The 14,223-nt window shown below is 42.7% G+C and overlaps 1 protein-coding gene across 1 annotated transcript in view; it reads left to right on the top strand.

Annotated features, from left to right (window-relative positions):
• The first annotated feature begins 1,426 nt into the window (after positions 1-1,426).
• The window catches only part of sema4f (sema domain, immunoglobulin domain (Ig), transmembrane domain (TM) and short cytoplasmic domain, (semaphorin) 4F), a 78,001-nt gene continuing 65,204 nt past the window's right edge, over positions 1,427-14,223 (top strand). The window contains exons 1-2 of the mRNA XM_036146611.1: positions 1,427-1,843; positions 1,936-2,119. Of these exons, the coding sequence (XP_036002504.1) occupies positions 2,017-2,119 (103 nt within the window). The 5' untranslated portion in view covers positions 1,427-1,843; positions 1,936-2,016. The remainder of the gene's footprint in view (positions 1,844-1,935; positions 2,120-14,223) is intronic.

Raw genomic sequence — 14,223 nt, forward strand, 5'->3', positions numbered from 1 at the left:
CAAGAGAGATTAAAAAAAACAAACTGAGTGGGAAAGACTGCAGTTACTTTTTGTAACCTACTTTTCTGGGATTGCTGTGAAATCCCAGAAGATGGTTTCTTTCCTCCTTCACAATTTATTGCTTTGCTTTGAATGTTATGGTCTTGAATGACTAGAGATTTCAGCTGCTCTCCCCAGACTGTCGGCCAATTCTGAGGAAAGTGTTCAGGTCAGGTGACCTGACCGACCGTCTCTGTCATTGTTAAAAGATGACAGTGGGTGATAACATGGATGGATTAGGTCAGCAAAATCGTGCAAATCTTTACTACAGAGCTTTGCAAGCTACGAAGATGAAAACAGGCAGTTTGTTTTACACATTGGACGAGGAAATTATGGCCACATTGGGTTGCCGGAGGAGTGGTGGGTTGTAAAATTAGTCATTAGATACACAACAGTCATCAGAAGGTGAGTCTGTCAGCTACAGATTATTACAGATGTCTCATTGATCTGAAAACAATGACGTCAGCCTTGCTTCATGCATACTGGTCATGCTTCAGCCATCTATGAGTGCATTCCTCCCTTACCTGGTGATCTCTGATATCACTACTTAGTCACAGAAATGTTGACTCATGTTTTTACTAGAAGGAGCTATTCTTGCAATGAATATATATATAAAAAATCATGATGAGTAATTCTTTATTTTGGATATCTAAATTAAAGTATTATTAGTTAGAAGCGGTGTTGCTGGTATCTGAAATGTTTTAATTGTGCAAATTCTCCTATGTCGATTCTAGATTAAGAGAATTAAATGCCTCGGATATCTGGAACTGTAAAGTCACTACACAAGAATGGTAAACATTAATTCTTTTTGTGATGTCGATTGCGATATTTGATATCTTGATGTACCATGAAACAAAAGATGTTCTGGATCGAGGGAAGGTGTCTTAAGGAAAAACTGGATTGTTTTAGTGTTAAGATTTGTGTAAAATGTGACAAATGAACTTGCAATGAAACCAGCCCGAACCGGTTCTCGTTGAATCATTGTAAATTCAACGAGAGATGATTATTAAACAGAGGAATAAATAAATAAGTGAATTAAAAGATATATTTACATTTATGTCTCATTGTATAATTTCATTACAGATCACATTTATTTATTTGCAGCATGTTTGTGCATTTAATATATGCTGATATACTTATTGAACATGCATTTATTTATGTATAAGTTTCTATATTTATTTTTTAATGTGTCAGAGTCGGAACTCCATAGTTCTCAGGCAGCGCTCCGTGTTTCCGAAGAAATCCATCGTCTGCGCGCACCTGTCGCACCTGTGACGTCACCATCCCTTCACACCTGAGCAGTGAGCTGCCCCCCCCCACAGAGGAGGGCGGGGCCACCGGCGTCCAGTCAGCGCGCGAGCCTCTCCGCTCAACACATCCTCTGCGCGAGCCGGTGTCACGGCGCGCCTCGCCTCTGTGATCTCGCTCCTGCGCCTCGGGACCGAGACGAAGCCTCCCAGCGACGCTGCTTTTCCTCTTCATATTCACTGCGAACATCTGAAGCCTGGCAGGAATAAACCTTTGTTTCCCGAGGAAAGGCTCGGACACAGCAGGGTGCAGAACGGCGGGGTGAAGAGCGAGGTTGTTCGGATTATTACAGCCCGGGACAGTGGACGTTATCCCCCACGCAGAAGAGGACGGTACTTTGACTTACTTTGCGGCGCTGTTTGTGTCCGGGATGTTAAATAAAGCCTTAAATTGTCGCCTTATTGGTGGAATATAAAGCCCTCAGGTTTGCCCCGGGCGGATGAACACACTTTCGGAGCGCTTTGTGCAGACGGTAGCTGGAGCAAACACTAAACCTGTAGGTTGATAACAAAGTCAAACGCGTTTTTTTTTGTTTTGTTTGTTTTTGTTTTTTTTGTTATAAGAAATAAAGTTAACCAATTCGGGTAGCCCTGCAAACCGGGAAGCTGGATCAGGATGCGTCTCTGAAGCGAGCCGGCTGTTGAGATCCGACCTGCTGTAGTTTCGGGGATGGGAGACGGGATGACCCTCAGCGATGTGGTGCTGGTTCTGGTCCCGATGTGCTGCCTGATGTCCGGGGGCTGCCTGACAGCGACTCTGGGTGGACTCGGAGGTGAGTACAGTCCAGACGAAATCAACTCTCTCCATCTGTGCGCTTTGCAGTTGTTGTGAAATCAAAACAATCCAGCGTGGCGACTGAAGAGGGAAACACCTGCAACTTTATGGGTTCCTTCCTTTTTTTTACCTCTCCATTTAACACGTCCACTCATTGACATGCACGGTTTGAATGCCGCGCTTTGCGTCCTGGCAGTCGTTTTTAACCCAACTGTTGTGCTTGCGTGTCCGCGTCCGGTTTTACGCACTCCAAAGCGCAGAGCCAAACGGCTGCCTCCAGTCTTTGTCGCAGGAGTTGATAAATGGTGACTTCTGGCAAAGAAAGCAGGTGCCAGACTTGCTCTGCTCCAGCCCTGACAACGAGCGCGCCGGCCGGGCAGAAAGAAACTCCGAGCTACAACCATGGTTGATCCAAGCACGCGTTTTTGGGCTCAGGATTTTAAAGGAGCAGTTCGGGTCAGATGAGTTTTCTGCACGGAGGAAGTGCATTGTTGTTCTGCAAGGAATGGCAAAGGTCAGGTCCTGCAGCTTCGGAAGCTGCTGGGGATTTAGTGTTTTTTTTTTTTTTTTTGCTCATACTCTGTCAGTCATGCTTTGCAACCTAATGCATAAGCAAAATCATCTATTTCCTCATTTCAGTGTGGTTTGAAGTAATCTGCTGAATTAAAGAGTGATGTGGGGTGAAAAAAAGATGTTATGTGGCATTGAGTGAGGGTGAAGATAACAAAAAGCCTAGCAAAGCCAAATCTCTGTGCTTGTATTATCAAAAATAATATCAAGGCTTTTATTTTCCCTAAGAGGTTGACTGACAGAAAAACAAAGCGATTGACTGAAGCATAATTAGTTTCCTTTGAAATTAAAACCGTCCAGGAATCTGTAATACCTGGTCCTTTCATCTCCTTTTCTATGTCTGATTGTTTAGCCCAAGCCGGTTCTTTCTCTCCCCACCAGGTGACGGTGCTTACGGCTTGGCACAGTAGGAGAGAATAAGATTTAGAGGCTGCGTCACTCTGTCCAACGACCATGAGCCTGCTCTCGGGTCACCTGACGGTATTAAAGGGCTTTAATACCGGCTTCACTCTGCAGCAGGACTTCCCACCCGCATCCACCTCCTAACTCGCATCATTTGCTCCGTTTTGACTCAAAGCTGAATGATTTGCCGTCTCAAAGCGAGACCCTGCGTCGTGCAACGATCCTACCGGGGATCTTTGGCACGCGGGATGCAACACGTAGTTTGGAGCGAATGGCGAGAGGTGTGTGCAAGAGAACGGCAACACGGGGGGAAAATCTTCGGATATGTTGAAGCTCAGAGCGGTGCCTTTTTATATTTTTGCAGGGGCACAGTTGTCAGCTGAGGACATGCATTACTAGTTTGTCTGCACGCAACGCCAACTAGTTCCAGTCTAGAGTTTTTTTCTGAGTGTTTCAGAGAAGTGGAATGACTCTCAGCAGGGGCGGCCCCCGCATCCTCCAGACTCATTTCATCACTGAACAACTCTCAAAGCCCGTCTTGCTTCGCCGCCCGCTCCACCTGTGTTATACCTTAACCCGAATGAACACTTCATCCATGTAGTACCTCGGTTATAGTACCCCCAAGTGAACTTTTTCACATTTTGGGGGTTTAATGCGATAGCCCAACACCAGGTAGCGCATGACTGTAAAGTGAAAGGAACATGTGGAGATGGTTGAATAATCAGGTGCAAACGAAACCTGTGTGACACGACCTAGCAAGACGTGTCCTAAATCGACAGGCCGGACAAGGAGAGCGTGAACCAGAGAAACATCCCAGTACCGTACGGTAACTTTGGAGGAGCTGCGTAGAGCCACAGCTCAGGAAATCTGTTGACAAAAAAAGCTTTGAGTCCTGTAGGTAAAAAGAAATCTGGTCCTGGTGAAAGAGTGGCAAGAAGAAGGTCATTAATTAAAAAAAGCCAAACAGAGCCTTTGCAGTTTATCTCAAGCCATGTGGAGTCTCTGCTTCAGCACACCTGATTCAGAAGATCACATCATGTTTTCAGCAAGTTCTCCAGAAGCCTGGAAATGATGCATTCAATGAAATCACCTGTGTGGTAGCAGAGAGATATCTAAAGCATGCAGTACAGGAGGCCCAGAGGACCATGTATTGCGAAAACTAACACAGTGAACACAGCAAACATGTGGAAGAGGGTTGTGCTTTCTGGCAGGGGCGGTCCTAGACAGGGGCCAACAGGGGCCGGTGCCCCTGTAGAACTGGCCCCTGTACTAAAGATATTAAATAAGTTTCTTACGATGATATATGCTGACAGAGATACCATAACTGACATGTCACTTGGACCAGTTGTATTTTTTACATTTACAGTTTTACTCTAACAATAGCTTAAAAATTAAGCTGTTTCTTATTTAGCTCCAGCCGTGTTGAGACAGGATCAGGGATGTGCAACCTGCAGTTCCAGAGCCACAATTGGCTCTTTGGCTCACTTGATATATCAAACAATGAAATATTGACCTGTTTAGGTTTTTGTTCTGTGTCCCTTTGAACAAAACACTGCCCCCCCCCCCCCCACCCTGCTAAATATGGTGTAGAACGGCCACTGCTTTTTGGCATGCAAAATGCTACGTGAGGCTGAAAACTGACACCGGACAATGTGAGCATCATCCTCACCATGAAACATGGTGGTGGCAACGTCATGCTGTGGGGATGCGTTTCCTCAGCTGGGAGAGCGGGGCTTGTCAGAGTTGATGTAAAGATGCATGAAGCTAAATGCAGTGCAATCTTGGAAGAAAAGCTGCTTAAGTTCACCCTTAAGCAACTCCAAACATACAGCCTGAGCTAGATTTAAGCAATTTAGTTCAACGTTTATTCATGTTTTACGGTGGCCCAGTCAACGTTCAACGCCTAAATCTTATCGAGAAGTTGTAGCAAGTCTTGAAAATGACCGACTCACCGATGTTCTCCATCAGATCCGACTGAGCTTGAGCTAATTTGTAAATGAATAAGGCAAAAATATGGTCTCTAGGTGTACAAAGCTGGCAGAGACAGACCCCAAAAAGACTTGTAGCTGTAGTTGTACCTAAAGTTGGTTTTACAAAGAAAATGACTGAAAGGTCCTAGATAGAATTTACAATAATTTACAAAAGTTAAGAGGTTCTGAATACTACTACTCTCACATGAAGGGAGTCTTTAGATGTACTGAGGTGTGGCTTTCGTTGAGGACTTGAATGTTACTTTGGATGTAGGTTTAAACACCACTGCGCACCTCTAAGATCAGGGACATCTCAGATTGCACGAGTGATGAAAATGTTTCAGCTGCTTGTAGCATATTTGCAAGGGAATGACTGCAGGCGATGTTTGCTGAGGTACTATTAGAGCTGATAAAAACCCGTTACGTAAGGGCACTGTAGTCGGTACACACAGTAAGTCAGGTGATGATGCGTGTGTGTGATTAAAACCTGCGTAGTAAAACGTCCAGGTAATCTAACCTGGACATACTGAATGTTGCTGCAAGCGCTGTAGCTGGTGTGAACACATCTGTAGAACAGCATGCATCCGACTGCATCGGATAGACGCTATTTTCTGCACACGTTTCTGTTGTTCTTATGGGATCTGCTCCTAAGGAGTGTCGGTATTACTGATTAGACTGAGGTATCAGTTCTCCGCTCAAGTGTTGGGAGAGAAATGTCATACAACGCGATGAAACTACACAACATACAATGAGTCCACTGTAGACACATTCATTTTAGGTTGAAGAAACCCATCAACGGCTCCCCACCTCGCCCTGCTTGCAGCCAGTCTCACTGGTTTAGCGCCAGTTTTAATGCTTCTCACATGAAACTCGTTAGAGTATCACCAAACAGGGGATTGAAGGGGTCTGTCGCCCACCCGTGTTGCCACTAAATGGGTCCCCGGATTTATGGTGAGAGAGACTAGAGTAACGACTTTAATTTCCCTGGCTGGTCAGAAACTATGTAGGCGCATAAGCACGCTCTTGGGACCACCCAGTGTCCACCGATTGTATCACCTGAGTGGGCCTTTCAAAACTGTGTTTTAATCTTCGTTTGCAGTCAACAGAAGCTTTGCAGAATCTCCATTCAAGTATCATTTCTCACCCTAATAGTTGTTAGATTTCTGATTTATCACCCTCTGGTGACTTCTTTGCCTTTTAAGCCAATGCTTACACTCGAAAAGTGATGGTTCCTCTGTGGGGTGGAGCGGAAGGACCGTCATTCGACTGCACACCGCTTTACGTGTGTGTCTGTTGTGGGAATGTAGACTTTCGGTGGTCATTAAGCCAGGTCTAATAGGTGCTTCTTAGGAATTTCTCTAGCAAGGTGCGAGTTAAACCTCACAGGATGCATCCAGTGATTCTCAGTAATGTGGGAAAGTTTTTCTTTGGCCTTAAAGTTGGAAGAAATTGTACTACTACAAATGTCCAAAGTCTTCAGCGGTCCTTCTTCTGCCCTTTTCTGGCAATGTTTACAGACCATTAATAATCCAGACTTTGTTAAAAGGCCAGCCCACACAAATAGCTTCAACAACAATTTCACAGTTTTTTTTGTGTATTTATGAGGATTTCGCTTAATGTCTGTATTAAATAAAGAAAACCAACATTATTACCCATATTTTTTTCATTTAATTAGTTTTCTGGAGATCATCTCAATGTCCCCACACTTGGTGTTTGTTTGTAGTTATTCTTTTGCTGTATTTCCCATTGCTTTATTGAAAAGGAAGTTACCCGGATAGCTAAAACATCAAGTATGGAAACAAATTACAGGCACTTTGTGTGTTGTTTAATCATTTCATAATAATATATTTAAGATAATATTTTGAAAATGATCAACCTTAATGTGTTGCCTTCTGTTAGTGATGTAAAGCATCGAAATAATAATGGTTCAATGATAATGATTTGTTGCATCAGGAGAAAACAGCAAAAGTAAAAAGTTTACTACTGTCAGCAAACTTCAGAACCACGTCTATCCTTTGTCATTCAAAGTGTACCCTGGTAGGGTCCAGACCATTTTGTGAACGTTTATTCGCTCTAGTCTGCACTGCTAACTTTAAACCTTACTAAAAAAAAAAAAACACACAAAGATTGTCATGTAAATGTAGAATCACTATTTAACAAAAGCTTCTTTAGGATAAAAAGAGACCCTGTTGTCCCACAAAGGGGAAATTCAGGTAGACTATAGGAGGAAGCAGGAGTACCTGTGGCAAATCGACCGCAGTAAAAGCACGCAAGGAAATCTTTCAGTGAAAATTTGAAACAGTAACCCTGAATCTGTGAAATGATAAATCCAAATGTTGTACCATTGTGCGACATTTCCACTGAAAAACTGATTGAAATACCGAAGTAATTTCACAAATCAAAAAACTCTCCTGACATTAAAGGTATAGTAGACAATCTTCTTTTAGCTTCAAGTTCCTGTGGGTTCTCCTTATTTATTGGTTGTCACACGTGCCAGTCATTGTGATGTGCTCTCCTAGCGCCAATATGTGCGCTCGTTCCTTGCTAATTTCCTCTTGCTGCGCGTGCGCAACTAGTGTTTATGTGTCACGTTAGCTTCGGTGTTAGCCGTTCCTTGTAGCTCCACTGCTCTCACCGTATACTTTGGAAATGGCTGAGAGTCGCAGGAAGCAAACTGTGAACAAGTTTATGAGAAGAAGAGGAAGGCCTCAGAAAAAAAGAAATAAGACCAGAGTGGATTTGGGAAACTCTTTTCACGTGATCCCCCTGAGGAGCGGAAGAGCGGGTAAGATGGTCTCGCGCAGTTATTCAAAAAGGGACATGGCCGTTTCTTACCTTCATTTCCTGAAAAATCTCCACTCTACCTTTTAATTTAAAAAAATAAATAAAAAGTAGCTTCAGGTGAAAACAGCTACCATACCTCTCTGTTTTTATATGTGGGTTATTAAATTTATTGGTATATATCCTTAGTGGTGAGTTTTCCAACTTCAAAATTGTGACGAGTTCAACAGCAACAACATTTCCGGGAATTATCTCAGTAGAAGGCAAGATCTCTGAAATCTTCGCATTAAATTATTAACTGAATTTGATTGTACCATTTTGTAATTGAGTTCTTATTTTATTACCTGATTTGGTCTGAATTAGATTTCTGTATAACTGGATATAAATTGGACCAGTTTGTCCTTTAGGTGACATTTGTTGTGACTTTTGCTCGATATAAATAACGGATCTGAATTCATAGATTTGGGAAGAATAGTTTCTCCTTTTGACAGCCGTGGCATGACGGTTATCGCAGTGTTTCCATGTTTGAACGGACGCTCTGGCTCGTGATGCTCATTATTCCTGTAGCTGCAGTGTTTCCGTAACAGAAGATTGCCGTGGGATTGGGCCCTGAAATGTAACCACCGATCTAAAACATGCTTTGCCTGTGAGAATACATGTGGACCTCAGCTGATAATGTGTTTGTGTTGAAGCTGCATTGTTGTGTCCCCCTGGAGAGTGTAATGTGGTTATACAAAGAATAATAAAAAAAAAACAATACCTCCTCCATTCTTTTCCCTCCATCCCATTGTCTGCCTCTCTGCCCCTCCGCTCTATCCGTCCTGGAAATGGAGCTGATAGGGTGTGGTGGAGTTAAGTGCTTCCAGGGGAATGGAGGAAGGCTCCACAAATGCTTTTAGCTCTTCTTTTAACTCAGCCTGATAAAGCCCTTGGGTTGACCAAACAAAGGTGCTACATTTTACAATTGGACTCCCCGTCTTCCACATTTTCTTGCTTTATCCGAAATGCTTGGACTTTCTTGACGCACAACTCACATTCATTTCCGTCACTGCTTTTTTTTATTTTTATTTTTATTATACACAGTGCCTTGTAAAAGTATTTGTATCCCTTGGACTTTTTCACATGTTGTCACAGCACAACAACAAATCATACCAACACACAGCGGAGCATTATTGCGACGTGGACAATTATACGTGGTTTTCAATCTGGAAAAATGTGGTGTACATATGCACTTAGCCCCCTTTACTTTGAGATATATCTAAATAAAATCCAGTGCTACCACTGATCTTCAGAGGTTTAACTAATTAGTAGACCAAGTTGTTGGTTGATTTAAAGCAGGCAGTGTTGTATAAAGTACTGAAATCTCAGAGTCAAGTAAAAGTATCAGTACCTCTCCAAAATATGACTTTGGTAAAAGTCCAAGTCACTGACTGAAATGTTACTTGAGTTAAAGTCTTAAAGTATCTAAAATGTCTTGTACTTAAGGATGAAAATTACTGTAAAAATAGATGTACTCAAGTAATGTAATGAAAAGTATAAGTAAAAAGTAAAACAAGGTAAATGCAGTTTGAATGACATTTTTTAAATTTTGGTAAACTTTGAAGGTCAAATTCACTTAAAATAATATAAACAACCAAGTTTTGAAGAAGGAAAACTGAAAGCTTACAAAAAGGACATATCTTCTGTCTAAACTTGGTCTAAATTTCTCCAAGTAAGGTCAGTGCTATGCACTTTAAAATTGAACACAACCAAGTGCAGGAGAGATTTAGACCAATTTTAGACATAAAATACAACCTTTTTGTAAGCTTTCAGTTTTCCTTCTTCAAGTAAGATCAGTGCTATGCACTTTAAAATTGTACACAACCAATTGCAGGCAAAGGGGGTGTATACTAAGAACATGGTTAAGTGATAAACCAGGTCTAGTTAACCTACAGGAAGTGGTAAACCTGCAAATAGATACACCTGTAACAATATCAGAAGGTGGGGTCAAAACACTTGCGTGTCTCTCTCTCTCAATCTCGCTTTTTCTTGTACTGAGTAACTAAACCAAACGTTGAAAATGTATTGGAGTAAAAGTACGCAATTAAGTTTGTAAATATAGTGAAGTAAAAGTGAAATTTATCCAAAAATGTTGTACTCGAGGAAAGTATAAAGTACTCCTTAGTATACTTAAGTACAGTAGTGAAGTATTTTTACTTCGTTACTATACAACACTGAAAGCAGGTTTAGGTGTTAAAGCAATATTCTAAATTCTTAACATCTAACACAGAGCCCTTTTCAATCCATTATCTTTAATAAAAAAAGTTTTTGGCACAACTGCAAACCTACTAGTAAGTAAATTGCTTGTACTTGTATAGCGCTTTAACTAGTCCAATGACCCCAAAGCGCTTTACACTACAGTCAGTCATTCACCCATTCACACCCTGACGGTGGTGAGCTATGTTAGTAGCCACAGCTGACAGAAGCGGGGCCGCCATGCATCAGCACCACCGGGCCCTCTGACGACCGCCAGCAGGCATTACGGGTGAACTGTCTCACCCGAGGACACAACGACTGAGATGGTTGGAGCGGGGGATCAAACCGGCGATCCACCGATTGCAGGACAACCTCCCTTACTCCAGTGCCACTGTCGCCATCACCCTGACCTGACAGACCAGGAAAGGAGAGCAGGAGTCAGAGAAGCAGCCAAGAGGTTTAGGATGACCGTGGAAGGGCTGTAGAAATCCGCTGAGAATATTATGATGTCTGACACAAAGGGAGACTGAATGAAAGAAGGGTCAGACGAGTAAACTATCCGCTGTCGCAGGCCACCTACAGGAAATACTTCCTCACTCCTCTTTACGTTCGTCAGCAGAGTTCATTGACTCCCCGTGCGCTTTGACTCATAATGCTCTCTCTATAACGTCTCCATGCTGTCTCTGATGCACAGAAGCACACAGGCAGCGTTCACGGGCATTGTCGGCCACGCAAACCCTTTTGTTGTTTGTCAGTGGTGAGCCCACAGTAGCGCTGTGACTGGGAACCAAGCGGCGCAGCAGTCAAAGGTCTCACACACACACGTAATCACAGTCAAGCAAATTTATGTTCATTCCAAGAAGGTTTGCCATTTTTTTCACCCCCCCTCACTTTGTGTCTCTTGTTCCGTTTCACCAAGTTCGGCCTCGGTGAACTTTTCAAACTGCGCGACCGGTCAGCGACACGTTTGACGGATTCCAGCGCTGCCTTTTATTCGTTCATTCATTCCTTCATTCCGCCTGCCTGGTTCTCACTCCCCCGTTCATGAACAGCACATGAAATATGCGCGCCATGTCTCAAAGACTGCATTTTTGGGGAGTTAAGCATTCAGCGGTTTACCGAAGAGCCATTTCTGTGTATTACCTTCAGAGCAAACGCATTTATCATGAACTCATTGGGATTCTCACCTGCTTTCCCTCCTCATTTCCCTCAGCTGCATGAAAATCCCATCTGATGGAAGGTGAGCTGAGACCAAAAGAAATGCTTGGAGAGTGCTTTTATGCATTTAGATGAAGAAAGCACACTTAAACTGTAGATTACTTAAATTGCTCTTTTGTGTATAGTGCTTGGGGATTGCTAATTCCCATCTATCGTAAATATCAATATAGATTAGCATGGTATTAAATTTAAAGGGTGGCAGATATTTATGGCTTTAAAAGTTTTACATTAATCATGTGAACACTGGGATTGCAAAGAATAAAAAAAAATCAAGTGAAGAGAGGTCAGAATTTATCAGGAGATACGTGACAGAAACTAAGAGTTATTGATGACCTGAAAAAAAAATAGAGAGAGTAATTGATCTCTCTCAGTTAGGACAAAACAAACTAGACACACAGGGCCTGATTCACCTCACATGTTTGAGATGAGGTCAGAGGTCACGCCGAGTCTCTATGCTCATTCTGAGACTCTGCATTCACTTAGCCTGTTAGCTTCTTTGCGATGTCAGACACGCAGAGACACACGTGCTCAGGTGAGGTCAAAATGAGGCGATCCTCCGGGGGTTTGGGGAATGTTTATTCAGACAGATTAGAGGGCCTGCATCAACAAAGGTCATCAGCTGTTTGACCTGTCAATTTATTTGGCTGTCTTTATGTGTTACGGTGTGTGTTTGTGTGTGTGTGGACATTTAAGAGGACATTTAATAATGGAAAACCATGGATGTGAGAGCATGCTCCATCAATTGATCCCACAGACACATTTTCTTCTCAAATCTTTACTCGTCGCAGAGATTTTCTACACGCATCAACTAAAACATTAGATTTAGGTAATGAGGTTTATCATGCCCACTTAGAGGATAAAAAATGTTGGAAAAGTGACTCAAGATATGTGCCATTTGTAAGTGCTGTAGAATTACCGCAACTAGCTATAGTCTAGAGTTAGCATCAGATTCTTAGCTTCCTAAGAGCCAGCAAGGAGTTATTGTAAGACACTTTTAAAACATTGGTGTAATCTCTTATAGAGCAAGGACTCTTTAGCCAAAATGAAAGTGTGTCAGCGGTTCCTATGATAAGTGCTGTCTGAATTGTGCAGTCAGTAAGGATGGCGGTAGGAAAAGAAGCTTGTATGCTAGCACCCACGGCTAGTTCTGCCTAGAACCAGTGCTAAGAAGCCTTAAGGTATCCCACAATCCTTTGTGTGACATGACGTATCCAGGGTTTCCCCCAGCGTATTAGAAGCCTCGCGGGCCGGCAGACTATACTCGCCCCCTCACCAGGCTAAGAGTTGTTTGTTTATTTGAAACATTTAATAAAGGTCAAGGAACAGGAACTAGGAGCTATTATTAAGGGTATTCGGATGAAACCATTGTGCGGCAGAGTTTAGTATACTTAAAAATTTAAACTTTGACAGAGCAACAGATAAGACACAAATTATGTATAGTTAGATGTTAGCCGGTAACAATGTTAAGTTAGCACCTGTTTAATAGCTTTCTTGTTGCTAATAAAGACTCTTGTTTGGGCTGGTCAGTTACAAAAGCACCGTAGAGACCTTACTCCCATTCAAATAGTTTATGTGCCAACATTTTGGGTACCTGGCAGAAACAGGAACCATTGACAGACAAGATACAAACAACGCAAGAACGCCACACCCATTCGCCACCTAACCAAACCCAGGTCCAGTCTTTGGTCATCTCCTGCCTGCCTTGATTATTGCAACACCCTTGTAACTGGTCTCCCAATCTGGGTTGTGAAGCTTTTGCAGGTGTTTAAGAACTTGACGACGGGTCTGGTCTTGAATCAGTGTAGAAACGTAGATGTCATCCCTCTGTCCATTCAGCTCCGCTGGCTACCAATAGTCGCCTGTGTCAACTTCAGTGGTATTAACCTATAAAGTGCCTAATAGAACAGCTCCCATTTATTTGAATATTTTCACAAAGGCTCATGGCACGATTCAGTCATTCTGGTCATCAAACGATTGACGGCAAGCAGTGTCTAACCATGCTTAACACAATCCTGTGTTTATATGTGTCGTTCGGAGATGGGGGAATGACCCACTGAGCTCTACCAGAGCAGGGGCGTCCCCATCTATCTTTAAGAAACTCTTTAGGACCCAGTTCTTCAGAGAGCATCTGCTCCCATGTCGTTAACTTTGATATTAACTGCATTAAGTTCCATTGGAAAAAGCATCTGAGCTTACTGTTAACACTAAACTACTTAACTGTTTATTTTAAAGAATTTGGACTGAATTAGATGGTCTGATCTTAAAATCTGAACTCGATAACTCTCTGCTGAACTTGGATTCTTTAAAACACTATTTGAGATTCATTAAACCTTCACGGCTCTCTCCTTTACGCTTCATGTGAGCTGAATATATCATTACATCCATTCATTTGACTCATAATGACACAAGTTGCTGAACCTGAAATGTACGTTTATTTTTGTGTATGTTGCTCTTTGTGTTTGTCCTGTCAGCAGTGAGGCAAGGGGAGGAGGAGGGTAGAAACTGAAGGAAAAATATGTGCAGTCTCTCTCCTCCACGCTTCCTTGAACCTCTTCCTGCCGGAAACACGCATAAACAAACACACGCTTTATCAAACCGCATTTGTTTTCAACTCTTTGATTCCTTCTCTCCTACTGGGACTTCATGAACAGCATGCTGTTGTCCCAGTGTCTGTGTCAGAAGTGGATTCATAGGTGGTCATATTAACCTCTTCGCACCGATGCTGCAGTGAGCAGTCAGCTTTTCTTTCTCCAGATTTGTGCCTGCTGGCATTTTATTACCCTCAGTGACAGCTGGAAGCTGGAAAAAGCCACCGTGTGCAGACTACTGAGTGGAAAGGTCTGGTTCAATTCAGTTTTGTTCTCTCCTCATGGTACGGACACGAGATCTAACAAGCTATGCCACACTGCAACATGACGGCGTCCTA

Source organism: Fundulus heteroclitus, chromosome 14 (genome assembly GCF_011125445.2).
Source record: "Fundulus heteroclitus isolate FHET01 chromosome 14, MU-UCD_Fhet_4.1, whole genome shotgun sequence".
NCBI classification, from domain to species: Eukaryota; Metazoa; Chordata; class Actinopteri; order Cyprinodontiformes; family Fundulidae; genus Fundulus; species Fundulus heteroclitus.